General features: G+C 36.8%; 1 protein-coding gene across 3 annotated transcripts; it reads right to left on the bottom strand.

The window, feature by feature from the left end:
- Positions 1-996: 996 nt before the first annotated feature.
- Positions 997-21,108, bottom strand: abhd12 (abhydrolase domain containing 12, lysophospholipase). Of its 3 annotated transcripts, none has more exons than XM_059520186.1 (14): positions 20,977-21,108; positions 19,774-19,933; positions 10,201-10,322; positions 7,097-7,202; positions 5,918-6,037; positions 5,439-5,469; positions 4,877-4,922; positions 4,645-4,774; positions 4,424-4,461; positions 3,946-4,025; positions 3,769-3,851; positions 3,277-3,355; positions 2,583-2,710; positions 997-1,593 (listed from the first exon to the last, which is right to left on the bottom strand). In XM_059520186.1, exons 2-14 carry the CDS (start codon positions 19,929-19,931, stop codon positions 1,560-1,562), a joined length of 1,155 nt encoding a protein of 384 aa, XP_059376169.1. In that variant the 5' UTR covers positions 19,932-19,933; positions 20,977-21,108; the 3' UTR covers positions 997-1,559. The 3 variants fall into 3 exon arrangements, with proteins under 3 accessions (XP_059376169.1, XP_059376170.1, XP_059376168.1); XM_059520187.1 differs by lacking the exon at positions 20,977-21,108 and adding an exon at positions 20,150-20,166; XM_059520185.1 differs by lacking the exon at positions 20,977-21,108 and having other exon boundaries at positions 19,774-20,143.
- Between the last annotated feature and the right edge of the window lie 550 nt (positions 21,109-21,658).

Here is a 21,658-nt window from a genome sequence, read left to right on the forward strand (position 1 = left end):
CACATTCCACCAAATTAAAGAACACAATTATAAAACATTGCAAGATAAACTAAAAGTTAATTTTGAGTAAATGAGCTTGTTATAGAAAATTCCAAATTTTGGGGGGTTCTTTTTGAAAGAAATACATATTTTTATTCAGCAAGAACACATTAAACTGATCAAAAGTGACAGTAAAAACATTTTTTAAAGTTACAAAACATTTGTGTCAAAAAATGCTGTTCTTTTAAACTTTATGAGAAAGGTGTCATAGTTTACACAAAAATATTAAGCAGCACAACTGTTTTTAACATTAATAATAAGAAGAAATGTTTTTGAGCACCAAATCAGCATATTAGAATGATTAGGATTATGTAACACTGAAGACTGGAGAAAATTTAGATTTGCCATCACAGGAATAAAATTAAAATATATTAAATACAAAACATTTTTAATAATATTGAACAACATATTTGTTTAAATAAGTTTTTACTGTACTTCTGATCAATTAAAAAGCAGTCTTGATGAGCATAAGACTTCTTTAACAATAGTGTATATCAAATGGGTAATAAATGTAAAAAAAAAAAATTAAGATTTGTCACTAAGATTTTTGGTTTTGGCATTCAACATATGGTAAGAATTAATTTTGTTTATTTATTTATTTTTGGAATGTGCAAAGTGAGAGTATAAAGACCAAAGAAAATATGTAACCCACATAACCAAGTAAAGAAAAAGATTTCATACAGTTTTCTGTTGCCTTTTGTCTGTGCAACAATCTTTTATATCTTCAGTAACAGACATGCAAACTAGTATTGAGCAACCAAATGCATTAAAATAATGAAACCTCTGTGGATTTGGGAAAGGAAATCTCATTTCAAAAGCTCATTCAGTTGTGATGCAGTTGAGTTGCATACGTACCAAGCAAACACAACAGCATAATCACAATACACATAACATTGCATAAAAATATCAGTTTTAATTAGCCAAATCATTCAAATCGTGAGAAAAATAAAGACGAAAAAAAAAGAAAATACATTTTATTATACACAACTCGCTGTTCACATTGAGGGGATTTCAGAATTGAAATAAGGTCCATGATATTGTCGTTGTTTTATGTTCGTAAAAAAGGAGTGAACTGCAGTCAGCAAGCACTGACAATGACATCATTATAGCAAGTTGTCCTCTTTCATCCCTTTGATCAGAATCCTCTTGTGGTCTTCGCAGTGCCGTCACTAAAACTTCATCAGTACATCTCTCCTTTGAAGAGGGTTGTTGACTTAAGCATTATTTAAGTGCATTATCTGCCTATTATTTTACATACTTCATGCTCCAGCTGCCACTTCAGATCTGTTACCATGGCAACAGGAGGCGGCGTAAGAAAGCACTCAGCCCTGTCACTCTCTTAATGACGGTAACTTTCTTCCTCCAGGTTTTAGGTTAACAAAGGAATGCAAAAGAACTGGTGCATCTTCAGTCCATGCTTGTGTGTGCAAGTACACGGTGCAGATCACATAGATCGTGTATGTGTGTGTGTGTTTAACTGAGAGTGTGTGAGAGAGGGCAGTCGGCTGAAATGATCCTGACTACACGTGAGGATGCGGCGCATTGAGAAAATCACTGAGACACAGAGACAAAAAGACAATTAGACATTAGACTTCAAATTCCCATCTGTTGGAACTGAACACAACCGATTTGAGTACTACTTATTAAATCTCAAACACTGCAGTCCTGACGGGGGCTTTCAATACTTTTATAAAAAAATATATAATGTTCAATTAAACTTTAAATTAATATAAGTTTCATAAAATATATAGTTGCCCTTAAATATTTTCATGTTTTAACTAATGATCTGTGCCACTAAACAAAATAAGCACACTTTTCATGAAAATGTTTCGAGAAAAATGTTAGCATTAGTTCCAGTTATAAAACAATTAACAAAATGTTCAAAATTAAGATTAGCGATATTTAATATATCCAGTAAAAATGACCTTTCAACCAGTTGATTAAAAGTAATTGAAAGTAATTAGCGCTGAATTTTTTTTTAATGTCTTTTGTTATACAATGCAGTGATATAATGTTTTTTATTTTACATAATAATTTAAACATTAAATGTTATGATTAATAAAAATATGAAAAAAATAAAATTAACACTTCATACCTTATATTTGACAATTATTAAATGAATATTTATTTTATAAATTGAAATATTATTACTTAACATCTCAGACTATACTTCATTTAAATAATTTAGAATAACAGCAGTTCAGTTGACAAAATGATTGACCTGTGCTCCTAAAGAAATGTACACGTTTGCCTCCCTGAAAGATCATTAGCAAAAAACCCATCTCAGATAAAAACATATATCCGTGTTCAGTTTCAGCACAAACTGGAAGATATAGACAGTGATTTCAGTCTGAATTACTATCACCACAGCTGTTGGTCAGGGGCCCGGGGCAGAATGTATAAACTGCACCACCTGGCACAATCCTAAAAATAGCTTGTATTCCCAACCAACAGAATAAAAAGATGAATGCAGCCAAACTGTTTTGTCAGCACGGAGCAGTGGGGAAAAATAGGAGTAGCAGCAATTTGTAAAGCGTACACACCTGAGTATATGTGGTAGCTGTGGGCTCTTGTAGATGAACTTGTGTCTGTAGCCCAGAGAGCTGGGGAACGGGATGAACTGAACCTTATGACCGTTCAGACTCTTGCTCTGAGCCGCCAAATCATATAGCTGTGGATGAAAACATTAATTATAATTATTATTGTTGTTGTCGTTACAGAGAAGAACAGACCATTTTTAAAACAAATGCATTAACAGATTATATACTACAGTATATAATAATAACAGCAATAATTTGTTATAATAATAATAATAATAATACATTTATACTTCAAATAGCTATAAGTAGATTTATTTTATAAAATACAATAAGGTTTGATAAGATTACTGAAGGTTTAATTTAGATTCTTTCTGAACAAAACAAAAACTCTGTAACTGTTACGGTGTACCTTTTTATTATTCTGTTTGTATATTGTCAGAATATTCCTTTGTTTACCATTTGAACAAGTTGTTTAATTCATAAAAAACCTAAACCATACATGCCATATGTGCCTAAAAACCAAATCTCCCAACACCAGCACAGTTTCATCATAACGAGTGATCAAATGATTGTGATTTAAGTATCAGCTATTAGACAAAAGCTCTGAATACGGCTCATCCAATCTGAATTTAGAGTCTGCAATATCCATTTTATAGTTTTAAATAAACCCTCTCATTGTCTGACACTGATATTTTACCTTCTTTCCCAGCTGGAAAGGTACGACGGTGTCGTCTTCTGCGTGCAGTATCAGAACCGGACAGGATATGTGGTTGACACTAAGAGACAAAGAGACATTGGTTTGAGTTTCTCCAAACTCACAATAAGCACTGCCTTACAGAGACTCAGGACATAGATCCGTTTTATTGTTTTATATACGTAGTGTGGGACCTTCCACTAGAGGTTTGTGTAATAAATTACATGATCACTTCATCTGTGACTCAAGGATCAATGCCCACATGTGGCTGAACACTAAAGATGTCTATTTATACACATGCACGTTAATTCTGTTTCTAAAACAAGTTCTCAGAGGAAGATGAAGCCACTAGCGTGTGAAAACGCTACAGAACAGAGAACACAGCTGCAAGGGCACCCTGCTGGATAAACACGCAACAGTCTTCATAGGTGGACACAGAGTAAATAATCACTCGCACATAAACTTACAGAGAAATAGAAGACTGAAAGAACCTACTTTTCATCACTGGCAAATCGGATATCATTTGCAGTAATAGAATCCAGGAAGAACCAGTCAAAGCCTGGCAGATATCTGTAAACCTGTTCAAATGAACATATGTAAATGTTCAAGGTTAGTTATGTTTATTTGTTTCACAAAGGCAGTATGAGATTGAACAGGAACTTGGTTTCTCACCATAGAGAAGGGATGGCTCTTGGCTTCCTCTCTGATATTGGTAAAGGGTGACTCTAAAATTAGGGCGTCTGGGGGCGTTCCTGTAAGCACCAAGGACGGAAGTCTGCATCATTCCTTCATGTTTTAAACAGTGGCCCAACTACAGGCTTATGTTAGTAAAAGTCTGATTAGAAGAGCTTGGCAATTACATTAGTTCACTCTTAATCTAGTTAAGACCGTGCCAATGAAAGCTTGTCTATTCATGAAATGTCAACAAAGTCACCGCTTATGTGCTAACAAGAAATGAAGAAATTATATTCCGAAATGGTGAATAATAATTATGTGACAGTGTTCATACATGTATTCAAAGTGTATTAGTAAATGCCAAGTTTCTACTTGGGTTTAAACCATACTTTCACACTGCTGGCTACTATTTGTTTTCTGTTGCAACATCCCAGCTCATAAGAAAACACAAATGCATGAATGTACGTTCACGTACCCCTGTCACACAGACGTCTCACTAGGTTAGTGGCCACTCTGGAAAAACAGGAATGAACAGCATCAGCAAAAGTTCAAATATACCACAATCATATAACACAATCAATTCCTTTATGTCAAAGGACAACTAAAATGTCATTCCAAGAACTAGAAGATCCACATCTAGAAAAAAGAACACTATCAACAGTGCTCTTTCAGATGGCTCAGGCGAGTTCATCTCACCCTGTGCCGAGCGAGTGACCCCATATGTACAGAGGCTTCTGGCCAATCCGCTGCTTTATCCACTGGTAGAGGAGAAGAGCATCTGACGTCATGCCTTTCTCTGAAGGGCTGCCCTCAGAGTCACCCCAACCTGCACAAACAAACAAAACCATATGGTGCTTCACTCTGATACTGGGAACGGGAATCTGACTTGCATGATAGGAAAGTGCATTAAAATAGACACCCAACATACCTCTATAATCGAATGTGACTACATGGTAGCCTAATGAACTAAAAACCTGCAGAGACAAGAAGATAAAAACGTGTCTAACATTAACTCAGACAAAAGGAGTTCTTTCAAATCTTAAATATATACTACATTCCCATCCCAAAAATTAACAAATTAAATAGTTTTTTTTTTTTTTTTCTCACCAAGGCTACATTTCTTTGACAAAAAATACAGTAAAATACAGTAAAAACTGTGATGGCAAATCAGAATTTTCAGCAGCCATTCCTCCAGTCTTCAGTGTCACGTTGCTCTTTCAGAAATTATTCTAAAATGATGATTTGGTGCTCAAAATCTTTTATTATTATTATGATGAAAACAGTAGTAGTACTTGCTTAATTTTTTTTTTATTTTCAGAATGAATAGAAAGAATACAGAAATAGTTGGAAAAGAATAGAATTTACTTACAATATAAATCTTATCTGCCACTTTTTTAATTGAATGCAGTTCTTTGCTAAATAAAACAACTGATTTCTTGCATATATAAAAAAAACGTTTTGAACGATAGTGTAAATTCAATTTTTTTTACCTTGTACAGCTGAACCCTGTGATCTCCTCCTCTGAAACACACATAACTCCAAGCTTAAGTAAAGTGACTAGAGATTTGCATTTGATGAACTGCAAATCTTTCCAAATAAAAATGGTAACAGAGTAAACACTAGGCATCATACATTGACTGAGGATCACATACTACCAGACTTTCAAATCATTCCGAACACAACAGCCTCATTGCTAGAACACACAACAAATGAAGGAAACATGTTTTCCAAAATCAGCTCAAAATATCAAACAGGTTTGATCTCTGATGACTGGATACAATCACAATCTGTGCACATCATACATAACACGACTTGTGGTCAAATATGCAGACTGACTCTTCCAGACAGGAGCAAAAATCTGTATAGTCTGCAAAAGTGCATTCCAGCTTTAACTCCCACTGAATCATTTTTGACACCGAGTTGGTTTTATAAAGTGGTATTGATCACACGTCCCTGAGTGTTTGTGTACCTTGTTCCAGCATTGCCATGGAGATACAGGATGACTGGATGACTGGACTGGAAGCTTTTTTCATACCAAATAGCATCTTTTGCCTGAGCCTCCCTCCACATCACTGAAGGTACTGTGTGCCTGAGAGAGAGAGAGAGAGAGAGAGAGAGAGAGAGAGAGAGAGAGATCAAAAGAGAGATGACAGGATATACAAAAGAGATACGCAGCATTTACAACATTGCTTCCTGCACATGAAAGGGTGAATAAGTAGATGTGGTAATGCTCAAAAGTTTGAGGTTGGTCAACTTTTTTTCATTGTTAAAAAAAAAAAAAAAAAAAAGTATCTTGTTCATGAGGCATTTATTTGTTCAGAAAAAACAGTTATACGGTGAAAGATTACTGCAATATCAAGTAACTATTTTCTATTTAGTATATTTAAAAATGTAATTTATTTTTGTGATGGCAAAGCTGAATTTTCAGCAGCCATTACTTCAGACTTCAGAATTACATGATCTGTCAGAAATAATTCTAATATGCTCGTTTGATAATAATAAGAAATATTTCTTGAGCAGCAATGTTGAGAGTGGTTATATTTTTTATTTATATTTATATTTTTATTTATATTTATTTAACATTATAAATGTCTTTACTGTCTCTTTTGATCAGTTCAATACATCCATGCTGAATGAAAAAAGTAAAAAATAAAAAATCTTACTGAACCCACACTTTTGAACAGTAGTGTATTCCTTTATGACTGTTCATTATCAACAGTGAATCTGACCAATGCACAGACAAGCTTACTTATGCAGAGAAAACTACAGCATCAGCTGCAGGAAGCTTATGTGGCCCTTTCCACTGTGACTCAGTAAAAGTCAAACACACACACACACACACATACACACACACACACACACATACAAACAGTCACACCCAATGGCCGGCAGCCATAGGCCCGTGCAGTCCTCTGTCACCACAGATTTACACACTTTGTGCCACAGGATATGTTTCAATAAGTGCAGCACTTTTTCCACGCCCTTCAGAAAGACAGCCATGCCCATAAGGAAGGTAAAGAGGGATAGAAACCTGTAGGGTAGAGAACGTGAGGACAGAGAGACAGACAGGCACAGGCAGGGAGATGAAGGGTGGAGGCAGGCCAGGCTGTGTCTGTATTTTAGCTGTAGTCTGTGTCTGTGCTCTCACCACACTCCAATGTTAATTCCCTCCTCAGGCTGCAGGTAGAAGTTGCGAGTGTGATTCAAGCCCTGATCCTGTGGTCTCTTCAGATCTATAAAATACGGCACTCGCACTGAAAGACAGAGACAAAAAGATAACAGTCAACATGAAACTGAACGAATGTATTTCGAAGTTAAAAAGGATATTCCACAGGAAAATACAGTAAGTAGGTCAGAACTTGATTTTTTTCCCATGCGAATTGATGGGAAAAGGATAAAGTTATTGTATTTCGATTATGAAACAGCTGTTTTTTTTAATTAATACTTTTAAATCAGCAAAGATGCGATAAATTGGTCAAATGTGCCAGTAAAGACATTTATAAGATTACAAAAGATTTCCATTTAAAACAAATGCCATTTAGTTTTTTTCTATTCAAAGAATCTAGAAGAATCCATGCATCATGGTTCCCACAAAAATATAAAGCAGAACTTTTTGACAAGTGTTATTATCGTTGATAATAATAAATGCTCTTGAGCAGCAAATTAACATATTAGAATGATTTCTGAAGGATCATGTGACACTGAAGTCTGGAATAATGAATGCTGAAAATTCAGCTCACAGAAATAAATTACATTTTACAATGTGTGATCCTGGACCACAAAACCAGTCATAAGGGTCCATTTTTGGAAACTGAAAAAATTTATATTTCCATTGATGTATGGTTTGTTAGGATAGGACAATATTTGGCTGAGATACAACTATTTGAAAATCTGGAATCTGAGGGTGCAAAAAATAAAAATAAAATAATAATAATAATAATTGCAGCCTTGGTTGAGCAGAAGAGACTTCTTTCCAAAACAAACAAACAAAAAAATCTTACAGACACCAAACTTTTTATCAGTAGGTACATACAGAGGTTATACATACATTTATACATTTATTCACTTAGCTGACGCTTTTATCCAAAGCGACGTATAATTGCCACATATGTCAGAGGTCGCACACCTCTGGAGCAACTAGGGGAGCAACTAGGGGAGCAACCTCTGGAGCAACTAGGGGATAGGACAATATTTGGCTGAGATACAACTATTTGAAAATCTGGAATCTGAGGGTGCAAAAAATAAAAATAAAATAATAATAATAATAATTGCAGCCTTGGTTGAGCAGAAGAGACTTCTTTCCAAAACAAACAAACAAAAAAATCTTACAGACACCACACTTTTTATCAGTAGGTACATACAGAGGTTATACATACATTTTATACATTTATACATTTATTCACTTAGCTGACGCTTTTATCCAAAGCGACTTACAATTGCCACATATGTCAGAGGTCGCACACCTCTGGAGCAACTAGGGGTTAAGTGTCTTGCTCAGAGACACATTGGTGTCTCACAGTGGATTCGAACCCGGGTCTCTCACACCAAAGACATGTGTCTTATCCACTGCGCTAGCACCACCACTGTATAAAAGATACAGTTAAAAAAAGCTTAATTCTACTGTAATTAACAGCTCTAATCTTCACACAAAATACAAAATTGTTCTATACAATGCTTAAAAGTATGAAGCTGTTCTGTAACGTACAGTTCCGTCAGCTCCTGATGAGATTTAACTTTACATTCTCTTCAATAAAAATATTTTTTTTCACGAAATAATAAAAATGTTTATAATAACACAGAACATTCAAATTACAAATAAATTTATGCTGGTAAATTCTTCAAACTGCTGTCTGGTCTGAGAATAAACAGTCATGCAAATTTAGTTTTTGCCGCAAAAAAAAATAAAAAAAATAAAATCTGACTAACATTTAAGAACCGAAAGTGTGCCACAAGCTTTCTCAGGAGACTGATGACTTGACAAAGTTCACAGACATTTAGTCACAGGTTTCCTCTGAGTAAAGCAGACATGAGGGTGCTTACAGTCACACTTCTACACACATTTTGTCCATTATTAGCTCAGACTGCAAACAGAAGCAGAGTGTGGCGAAACACATCAGCTGACAGAAACAGTGTGACTGCTGACAATGCTAATGCTAACATCAGCCCAAAACACCACAGAACATGACTAATATCAGAGAAATAAAACAATGATGTGACAACATAGGAATTATCTGATTAACTGAGAGGAGTGTGTGAGACAGGACCTCAGCAGTAAACAGATTGGGCATTTATCTGGACTGATGGATGCAAACTGCAACTGTACATCAAACTCTGATGTTTTAAAATGTCTTATCAAATGTCACAAGGTCGAGCAGATTCTGTTCTGTGATGGACATCACTTTAACCAAAAGACATTATATTGTAATAAGGCATCAGTTCTTAAGGACACAGTAGAGATTGTTGGTCATTATATTGATCAAAAGTGACCGTAAAAACATTTACAATGTTAGATGAGCATCCAAAAAGTTTTACCAATTTTCAGATGCTACAGTGTGCAGTTACATCTCGAATACAAAAGCATGCTTGACTGAATGCGCCTAAGAGTTGTTCTGAGCATGCTGAATATTTCACAAGGGAAAATGCAGTGTAACAATCTCCTTTTATACTACATTTCCCTTGAGGCTAAATGCCCTAAGCTTGTCCTTTCACTATAGATGCAGCAGCTGAAAATTATGGAAACTGACTCGTGTTAAAGTATTAAATTAAAAAATAAGACAGCATCTAAAATAATGACAATTTACATGGCAGTTTAGCTTGAATAAACAAAATGCAAATGGAAGAATTTCTGGTCTAAATACAAAAGGTTAAACAGGTCAGGCTAGAAACTCAAAATTTAAAAACAAATAATCACTTAAACAAATACATTTCACAAAGAGAGGCCTAAATACTTGTAAAATTTAACAAAGACACAAATGTTTACAAAGACTAGACTAAATGCTTAAAGTGCTAAAACACTGAAATAAAACACTGAAATAAAACACTGACATAAATACCAAAGTTTACTAAGACTGATCAAGTCACTTGCCAAAGATAACAAAAGTATGTCCATGAAAATAATAAAAACAAAAACGTTAAAAACTCTAGACATGTCTGAATGCCAAAGTCTACAAACACTGGCATAAATATCAATGTTTGCACACAGTTTGGCTAAAATATTCCCCAGTTAAATAAAAATTGGTTGCAAATACTCACCAAAGTTTAAAAAGACTAATTTTGCTTGTATTGATGGACAGACTTTGATGATAACAGGGACTGCGATGTAGATTCCCAGCACCCAGATCAGTATCCTCCTCAGCCTCCATATCAGACCACCCCTGCAGACAGAGAGAAGGACCGGTTACATAAAACACAGATTCATTTAACACACATATAGTCAATAAAGTAATAAATAAAGCAGTATTCTGTCCTATTCAACAAGACATGCAGTGATTGGTTAAGAATGATATTCTCTCAAGTTAACTGGCTGAAACACTTCGGACAGTTGAAGCATATACTGTGGCAATATTAAATGATGTTTTTTAATAAAAATCACATAGAAGGTTTGTCATGTGTAAGTACAAGATGTGAACAAAAGTGTTTATTGGGAATGTTTTTAGACATGCTCTTCTCTTTTGAACTGAATGGTTAACAGTCCTCATAACATGGCCTGTCCTCTCTTGGTCTTGGACTGTCTCTTAGACCGTGTGCATCTTTGCGGCCAGCAGTGACCTCTAAATTGTGCCTGGGGAGTATAAAGTGTCATGATTAAAATTAGAGAGAAAGCAAGAGATCACTTAGAGGAACAAACTCACCCTGTCTGACTTACTGCCCTGAGCTCTACTGTAGGTGTGTTCCTTTCTGATTCAAAATCTGCTTTATTAAGCTTAAGTTTAATTTCCTTAAAGTGCATAAGGACTTTTTCCTACCTAACTCATGACCAGGGGATTACTTAAACACTCACACACACACAGACACATACACGTATACATATGCAAGCTCTCCCATACACAATATATTTATGTCATTTTTCAATCCATTTTTTCAATCAATTTTATCATGGTTTCCACAAACACACTAAGGAGCACAATCGTTTTCAATATTGTTTCCTTAGCACCAAATTAGCATATTACAGTGATTTCTGAAGGATCATTTGACACTGAAGACTGGAGAAATAGATGCTGAAGCCGCTTGTCCACCAGCGTCTCGATTTCTGACGCGACGTCAAAGCCCATTCATTTCCTATGGAACTACGTCAGGCAGCAAAAACGCCCCGCAAAGCATGATGGGTCGCGTCGCGTCGATTTGGTCAACAGCAGCGCGTCAAAAAAAGTATCTCGGTGGATACTTTATGCAAATGAGAGCGTCAAAACGCGGGGCAGCAGCCAATGGAAACTCGGCGGCGAGAATTTGTGTATGGCCGTTGCTATGGTTTCATATTTAACTGCCGTCTCCCCCTCTTCCAACGCAGGTACAACACATACATGACTGTAAAGAATATGAACAAAGCGTCTGTGACGTCACCCATAGACTTTCTGAAGAACGGGTTTGAAGCCGTTTATGGGGGGTATGGGCTGCGCCATCTTGGAAAATCTTGGGAAATCCTAACCCCGCCCACCTTCTGACGCAGCGCGCTTCACTCAGCTCGCTCTGCAAATTCGGTTATCTCTGTGTATATTTTAGGCAACGAAATATGTTATAAAACACCATACTAACTATTTTCGTTTTCATTAAAAGAAATCTTAAACATTATAGCCACACAAATGTGGTTCAGGCAACGCATATTGATTATATTCAACTACACATAACGTTTGCCTATTTATTAAAAAAACAAAATATAAAACACAAACCTGCCTCTTTTCATTTTAAATATAATATAAAAATATTAAACATTTTATGGTCCAGGCAATATGTGCATTTGTACTAAACAACAGATTTTGCAGTAAACAACATTACAGATCATCTTCGTTGTATTAAAATTTAAAGTGACAAAACTCAACCCAGTCTCTTTTTGTTAAATTTCAGTTTTATCAATATTAGCCATTATAAAAGTATAAGTACAAGGTATAAGAAGCTATACAAATAAAGCAAACAATTCAGTTAAACATACAAAGTCAGCGCTCTAGTCTAACCGTACATCGGTAAAACGTTAAATACCTTATAAAGTTATGAAACTTCCCCTCAGCCAAAACGATTGCCCAGGGAAAAAATTATAGATTTACGAGACCAAAAATCGCCCATTAGATATACACAAGATTAATTATATCTCATGTTTAACCACTACTGAGACGCCAGAGTCCGCGGCATTGGCGGCAAACTTTAGAAGGTCTAGCCGAGGAAAGACTGCTTCAGGCGGGGTACATGAACGCCGAGCGCCCGGCCATCGCTGGATCAACTGGATAACATTTTCATAAATCTTTAAATAAACCACAGATTTGAGCTTTAAACAACTACATTCTCGCCTGAAAACCTCTTAAAACTACATTTCATGATACAGAAACAGTAGTATTATATGTCAACTGTATTAAAAAATGGCGCTTCTTGTTGTCATTCTCCGTGGCGCTGCCTTGTCAGCTGTCAATCAAGCTGTCACTCAAAGTTAACCACACCCTTATTGTCATATATTTTATATCTAAATACGATCTAAACTAACGAGTTAGAAAAAAAATCACCCCCCTCACAGTTGTCAGGCACTCGGAAGCTATCGAAAAATACAATAAAAGTCCATGGGACCAACTTGTAAAGACATGAATTTATGCTGTGAAAACGGACATTTTAACATGGGGGCTATGGACATTTGCTCCCTTTTGGGACCTTCCCCTGGCGGATTTTCGATGTATTGCAGTTTTTCGCACTTCCGGGTAGGCTTCATTTTTCAGATCAGAATGTTGCCGCTTGGTACAACACCGCAATGCTGACCACCCGGTTCCTGATAGCGAGTCTTCGTCGTCGATCCATTGCAAAATGATAAATAAATGATAAAAAAGTATTTTTCCCTCCAAAACTTCACAAATGACGTCCGTACAATGTCCAGCCCACAAATTCCGCCCCCAAGCAGCGAAAACGTCACAGGCGTCGCGTCGGAAGTTCTCGGAACAAACATTTATCCGACGCTGGTGGACAAGCGGCTTGAGAATTCAACGGTGCAATATTACAGTTTTTACCTTGTATTTTAATAAAACGAATGCATCCTTGTTAAGCATAGGAGACTTATTTAAACAGCAGTGTGTATACTGTGTATCTTCACAGTAAATGGCAACCATAAAGGTCCAGTCATATGAAACTTCGAGAATATTCCTAAAACTATTAATAATGCAGAACTGAGAGAGAGTCAGCAAAGACAGGACATGAAGAAGACAGAGAATGTCCCAGACAGGGAGAAAGAGGAGTAAAAGCAATAATCCAGGAAGCAAGCCAAAGCTGAGCATCCGGTTTGATCCGGCTGACCCTGGTTCAGTTCCACCATGGCATCTAACATCCCTATGACCTTTCCTCTGCCTCCTTCAGAACACACATGCTCACTTTGATCGACTAGCCTAATACTGTACTTAACTACCTAAACATGAAGAACAATGTATAATGCAAACAAATTGGACCAAACTAACTAAAATATTAATTAATTGTTTTCTGTGTTATAGAAATAAGACAGGAAATTATGTAGATATAGATGATATAGAGAACTCAAACTCACATTTCAATGTGTCAGCATGCAAATAACCAATAAACCACATCTCTAACTGCACTTGTAATTTGCACTATACTTACTGCAGGCAGTTAATGCAGCAGGTGCCTGATCTTGAGTTCCCTGCATAGATAAGACTTTGTGGTCACCTGGCTTGAGTGTGTGTGTGTCCATGTGGTGAGTATGAGAATTTCTGCTTGTAAGTGAGAGTGCAAGGTAATTGTGATAAAGAAAGAGAGCTAGACTATTGTGCAACAGCAGAGCTAAATACAGCACACACAGGCTGCACTGAGACTCATTACTGTACAGTTGTTACACAAATACAGCCAAGGTGCTATTTGTGTGTGTGTGTGCATAAACTTGTTGTTGATAATATATACTTTTGTATCAAGTACAACAAGCCATTTATTTGTTTATGTGGCTGGTTAGGTTATAAGATTGTGCAGTTCAGTGTTTTTTGCAGGTACATATCTGCACAGAGCATCCGATCCAGAGCTTCAATACCTTCAGGGTAACTCTAAGTCGAGCTGATCCAATGCCATATGGGTATTGTCAGGAGACAAGACTGCACTGGGGTATAGTGTTTCTGACTAGTGCATCCAGCAGAAAGATGGGAAGAAAATTGGAATGAGAGAGAACAGGCAAAAATCTTGGCCAAACAATATTACACATAACACAATTCTTTCAGAAAAAGTAGGAAAAATCTTAATAACCACAAATTTCTGAACAGTACTGAACGCTGAGAGATGGGAAGGTTTACTCAGTTTCCAATCATGTCTTAAAGCATAACATGTATCATGAATCACTGCACTGATCCATTTTTCAGTGCTGATTGCTGTTTAACTTTGTAATTTGACAGTTCTGGATCTGTTCTATTGCACCTCCTTGGTCATTTATTTCCATTTGTGTGTGTTTGTGTGTGTCTCTGCATTTGACAGGATGCAACTCTCTAAAAATGAAAACCTCCAACACACTACACCTACACACACAAACACACTCTGAAATCACCAAGTCAAGTGCATACATCTTAAAATAGAGACGAGATCTTAAAACCTTTAAAACCACTAATGAGTTTATTCAGAATTTGCAAATTGGCAGCAGTTGTTTGACTATTATTTAGCCATTTTAGTGTAACTGTATATACCTGGCATTAACCATGCAGGAAAAGTGAGACCCTATATTCACATCTGATTCTACATGAATTAATGATTGGGTCATTTTAAGGTCAGCGTATTTGGCAAAGAACAGATGCATAATTCTGTGTATTACCAGAGGAGACAGGCAGTAAGATCTTATTGTACTCAACTATAAGCCTACTTTAGGATTAAATGAACTACACAAGAACACTGGAGTATGCAACAACAAAAGAAAACAACCTGAACAACATTTCATTCCCATTCTACAATAGTACATTATCGGATTCCAGTGACATGGACAAAAAATACGGAGACATTTTTAAATGTATCTTCTTTTGTATTCCACAGAAGAAAGAATTTCAGGTTAAGTTCTGCTAAGACTTGTTATTGACGGATCTCATGGGATTTAGATTCAAACGTATCTTTTAAGACCAAAATAAAACCAGCATATCCCCTACTCCAACCTCAAACTCAGGTCTTGAAAGTCGCAGTTAGATCACTTCCAATTGAAAACATCACAGGAAAACTTTTTTGTCTCTTCCTTTTCTTTCTGTTGGACGCCAAAGGCTTGCCTCATGTCTGCCGGCACCAGACAACAGCTCCTAAGTGGCAGATATTGGCATAGGATATGCTTTTAGAGCTCTTAGCTACAGCTGCCTGGATCAATGTCCCAAATATCCTGGTACAGCTGTACAGCCCTATCAATGACCATGATCAATTAGCGGCTTAAGCCCTGACTGCCAAAAAACATCAGGATGGAGTTAAGAACATAAAAGCTTTTTACATTATATTGCATAATGCCAACAGATTAGTAGTTAAAACACTGACAAATAATTAACTAGAAACACTAACACTGAGAAGGTTGGGGTCGGTAAGAATTTTTTTACATCTGCCATAGATCGGATATTATTCCACAAACATCAGCTTTTTTGCATCCATTTCGAGCCACTTCAAAATGTGTTTTTACAGTTAATCAGATACATATCCAATATCTGGACATCTTACCTACATTTAAACATACATTTCCATTTTCGTTGGGATTCAAAGCCCCCACAAGGTGAGGGTGACAAATGTGTCTAGAAAGATAGCTCTTCTTAATAAAAAAAAAAGTAAAAAAAAAGGACTAGATGTGAAATCAGGAAAAGGCTTACAATCAACGGTTAAACTGTGCAAAATGAAGATGATAAAGAAGAAGGAGAAGACGTAGAGAAAAGTGGAGCACTTTCAAAAACCTGCAGCTACAGCTTCATGTAATAGATTATGACAGGTCTGACGGACCGGACTCTCTAAGAGACACTGAGGTGACACTGAGAAACCCAGGTCTGGTAACACAGCTTGGGGTGGGAAGAGGACTCTAATGCTTCCTGCTTTTAACACTTCTTCTGATAACATAATACATGAAGTTATCTAATAGCTTCCCCTATTAGACATAATTAAATGTTATTCATAATGCATTTAACTTTGGTTATGTGACATATTTACAGAGGAAACTAGCTTTACAGTGGTGATTCCCCTCTTACTGAATACTTTGATTCTTGCAATAAATTAATCAAGGCCTAAATCAGAGCGTTTCTAAATATAAAGGCATCGGAAACTGAAAACAACATTTAAAATAATATTCACAAGACATTTATTAAGGAAGTATTTCCCGTTGTCTTTAGACAACAGCTGATGTGGAATTGCATGGCACACACTCTGCCCTTGCATCGAACGATGTAATAATAATGCAAATGGGATCAGATAAGGCAATTCAGACATGTGAAGGATAGGATACATGAAACTGTAGACACTGCACTCCTAAGGGTGAAAAAGAGATAGACTTCCCCACTCCATTCATCCTCCCTTTCACTCTTCTCTTCTTTCACCCGTGTCTCTGACCGCTCAGCGCAGCTCAGAAGAGCAGTTTTGACAGAGATGCCAGATTTTGTTAAGGCTCTGTTCGACCAAAGATCAGTCTCCTTCAAAGGGCCTCGGGATAGACCACCACCCACCCGGTTTAGAGCACTGCAAAACTATTATATTTAAATTATATTCAGTGTCAACAAATGGGTGGGTACCAGTTTGGTTTCAGATTCATCTAATGGAGGGAATCGAGGTATGCACGGTTTGTGAAAATTTATATGGCTGTGGAATATTCTCTGAGAAGGTGCAAACTGTGTAACATCGAAATCACAGCACACTGTTACCATGCTAACTACAGAAAATAAAAAGAAAAACTGACTGAACTAGTGGATATTAGATGACTAGTTTACCAATGTGACCTCATAGAAACTTCACTACTTTAACACACCCTTGATTTGTTTCTCAAGACAACTCAAAAAAAAAAAAAAGATTTCAGAGGATGACACCTTGTCAAGACTTCTGTTTCCTATCAAACCTGACACACTTTCCCAAGAAGAGCTAAAATAAGACACCAAATTGTCACGATTAGATGCCTCTTGGGCCTGTGTTTGATCTAGAGCTCCTGTTCCCAGAATGTAAGAACAGACCAGAACTTCAGGTTGAAATGTGCAGTGTAACTGAAATGGTTTAAAGGGAAGCAGGGGTTTATTATTTAGGCTGAAGGGTAGTCTACCCCTTTTTTAAATTGATGTCTTTAAGAACAAGGGAATGCAACTAACCAACTTATTTTAAAAGACTCCATAAAATCAAAACTGACATTTTGTGGCTTTTAGACTTTTTTTTGTCTTTAAGATTTTTAAGTTTTGTTGAAACAGAAATAGCAAGAGAGTATATACGTGCATTTAAATATGCCATCATTGTCTTCCTGGAAAAAATATTGTCAGACAAACTTCCTCTTTCCATAAACAAATGCATCAACCAGGACAGAAAACTGTGCTCATCAAGCGATTTAATGTTGTCTTTAATTTTTGATATACCAAACTTTACAGAGGATTTCAGCTAATTGAATTTCACAGATTTAGTGAATTAAAGCTAAACTGAACCTTTTAACCTTGAACCCGGCCTGCCACACAAAGGTCACTGCATCCAGACTAACCAGCGGGAGCTCCTGTGTCGGACACATGACCGGCTCGAGCACCCAATACCCCAGACCCATACAGCACCGGAGCAGAGTCTGATTACTGCGCCATCAGAGTAACATTTCAGTTCAAATGAGATGTGATGGTAGACCTTTACAGTACTGTTTCCTGCTAGTGTTTCATGCTAATTTGGCAAACAATGTATTTTATAACAGGGCATTTTCCAGGTTTGCTATACTTGTATCTTTCATAAAATAAGCTCAGTTGCTACTACTTGAAATATTTTGTAACAGTATTGTAGTTAAGAGCTGTAAGTGTTTCCACGTTCAGCTAAATCCCAATATAAATCAGATCAGAGCATATAACAGCTCAGGCCATCTTATTAAAAAGAAGTCTCATAGGCTAACCAAGGTTGTGTTTATTTGATCACAAATACAAAGAAATATTGTGAAATATTACTATTTAAAACAAGTGTTTTCTATTTTAATATATTTTCAAATCTAATTTATTCATTTGACAAAAGCTGAATTTTAGGCGGCCATTAATCCAGTATTCATTGTCACATGATCCTTCAGGAATCATTCTAATATGCTCAAGAAGCATTTCTTATTATCAATGTTACGTTTTATTTGAAACAGGAATCTTTTGTAACAATATAAATGTATTTACTGCCACTTTGATCAATTTAATGTGCCCTTGCTAAATAAAAGCAATACGTTTTTTATTACTGCTTCAAACTCTTTTGAATCATAGTGTACATTAAGCAAACATGATACACAGGTCTCTAACTGTCCTCCAGGGTCAAAAGTCACAGGAAAATACACTCTAAACCAGTCACTATTTCCATGTGCCATGGCAACCATGAAATTGAATACAATCCTGTTATCTTTAAAGCATTTTGGGGTTGCAACCCCCACCAGCTAAGAAGCACTGATCTGTGGGAAATCCTCCAATTGGCAACATGTTCTGGCAGTACATAATGTTTCTTTGCTGAGCGTGCAATGTTTAACCACCATACTGCTGGACTAGAATGTGCAACTTCCTCCCACTTTGATCTGCAGAGCAAGCCCTGGCTGAGAAGAATGACATCACTAAACATACACCTGTTTAAACTCAGCTTTGGAAAGATCAAACAAACCGGAGAAATGTCTTTGCATTTAAGGCCTAATATTGTGCCTGAAATCTGAATCATGTGCAGGGATATGCCTAGACAACAGCTGAATATGACTATTCCCACCATGCATCCTTTTACATTACAGTGATGCAATATTACATTATTTTAAACATAGCAGTAAAAACATGAACTGTATGACTCCGCTCTGCTTTGAGGAAATCTACAAAAGACATCACCTTGCTTTCACTTTCGCATTTAACCACGCATTAGAAAAATAACTCTTTGCATCGGGAGGTCCGATGGGCTCTAAATACGACTTTCTAGATTTTTCCACTCGACTAAAACAGAAATACTCTAACTGAAGCAAAAAGAGCTACTAGAAGTTGCTGATCTAGTTTGGGACAGCCTAAATGCTATTAAGAGTCTCAAGAGAGTCAAGTGGGACTGTTATTCAATCATAGAGAATAAACTATGTGGCTTCATGCCTCAAAAGAGTTTCAAGCCACTTAGACATGAAAAGAATGACAATAATGCATGCGATATCATATTAACAAGCATCAAACGGGACTGTGTGTTGAAAGAGCATCAAATGATGCTGAAAATGCATAACTTAAAAACAACACAGTGCCAGGGTTTTTAACTACAAGTCAAAGGAGAAGATATATATCTGGTGATTTATTTTTAACTATTAACTGATTTGGAACTAATGCAGAATTGTTAATCAAAGTTAATATACGGCTAGAATGTGTTTAATACTGGGTCTATACAGGTTGAAAACCCGAAGATTTCAAAAGAAGCTTTCCAGAAACTTATACTGGTAAATTTAGAGACTTAGAACATCAGTGGCACATGTGCACCAGCAGCTGTCAGTCTCACCTCCTGTAGCGTCTCCCCATCGCGGTCCCCGAGCCTCCTGGATCAGAGGCAGAGTCTGTCTTTTTGTGGCAATGCTTTAGATCGGAGCTGCCGTCCAGTAGTGTAACGTTGGCCGTGAACGAGCTGTCACGGTCTGCGCTGCCTTTTCGCTTTCGCATCACTGAAACGTGAAACAGCACAGGTAAACACACACAGATGAGACTGGAGGGATTATACTGTAGTCGAGCGCGTATCCTCGCTGAATCGAGCGGAAGAGCTGCTGAAAAAAAATCTTGCAGCCCGTGCTGGATCCGGTCGGTCAGCGAACCGCGACGATGTGTGTGATCCGGTGTTTCACCTCCCGGCAATTGTGACATTCAGCACTTTTTCTCCCTACATTGTTTTGCAGGAGTCGGATATCTGCAGAGACCAGCTGATCAGCGCAGGCTCCTCCGGCCTTCCCCTCAGCCAATCACAGGCACTCCGACGCTTCAACAGCCAATCACATAGCGCTCTGCTCCGCCAACGGCCAATCACACAGAGCCGTAGCGCCCTCTCACGTTCAGTTAAATCGTGTAGTGAAGGGTTGCCAGATCAGTGGAAGGTTCTGCTTTGTAACATGTAACGTTAATCTTTATATTTTTCTAACATCTCTGTAAGTTTGCAGCAAGTGTTAGTCCTTGAAATCTAGCTCCAGAGGGCGCTGAACACTTTTTTTTATATATATAAAATTTTAAAATGACAGAGAAATTAGAACAATTTATTTAAAGAGATCTGGCAACATTTGGCGTTTGTTCTACAGAGACTTAGTTCCGTACAGCCCAAACCTGCTCATCCTGTTATACATTGGGCCACTTAAAACATGTCAGCTTCATTGTAATTATAGACAATAGGTAGCCTTGCCACGTTTTCAACAAATAAGTCGTAGACTTCCTCTATTTCGGTGTAATTTAGAGCATGCGCTAAATATCTAATAACATGCATGGTCTATGATAGTTTAACTATCGAGCAAAACCATCGCACCTTTGCCCATATCAAAAATAAACAAACACATACTCTACATGTCAAACTAAGGGATTCAAGAAACTGTATTTTAAAAGTTTTAAATATAAATGCACATATTTGAGAAGAATTACTTCCAAAAACAGCGTCAACGTGACAGCACGATGATCACACAAAAGTTGTAGTCATGAATTCTGTATTATATGAATCATAAAACCCAACCTGTTCATTCTGATGGGATTGTAGATGTTTTGACAGGACGCGTAGACTAGTACATTTTTCCAGTGAGTTTCCTCTCACGTGACCATAGCCCAACAAGTTGAGCGTGAAGTACAACATTTTCTTGGATCAACATCCTGAACAACATCCCAATTAGCCAATCAGAATTAAGGGATACATTTTCAGGAATAATTGTTTTAGGCTTATGATCAGGATTAGGTGCTTCATCAATCTTGTTAATCATTTCACATTAATTTTTGGAATAAATTATGGGTAGTGTTAGGTTTAGGGGTAGGGATTCTGTCGGAGTACAGCCTATATATTTTTGGACAATAGCCTAATGTTGATCCAGGATCAACAAAAGATGTTAATCCAGGAACATGTCTTACTTACAAAATCACGCTGACCCAAGAAACTAAATTAATGTATATATATATATATATATATATATATATATATATATATATATAAAGCTAAATAACGGAACAAATTTTACATGTTGTATCAAATTAAACTACTACTACAATTAGATACGATTTTCAGACTTCTTACTAGGCGTAGTAGCCCAGAGTGCAGTCTGGACGATGGGGTCCTCAGCGGTTATTGGTTTATGATTAAGATGAGCTTATTGGTGTACAGATGAGTGACGATTTTACAGCTTATTGGTATAAAGAATTATGACGCT

The sequence above is a fragment of the Carassius carassius genome, chromosome 32 (assembly GCF_963082965.1).
Source record: "Carassius carassius chromosome 32, fCarCar2.1, whole genome shotgun sequence".
NCBI lineage: Eukaryota > Metazoa > Chordata > Actinopteri > Cypriniformes > Cyprinidae > Carassius > Carassius carassius.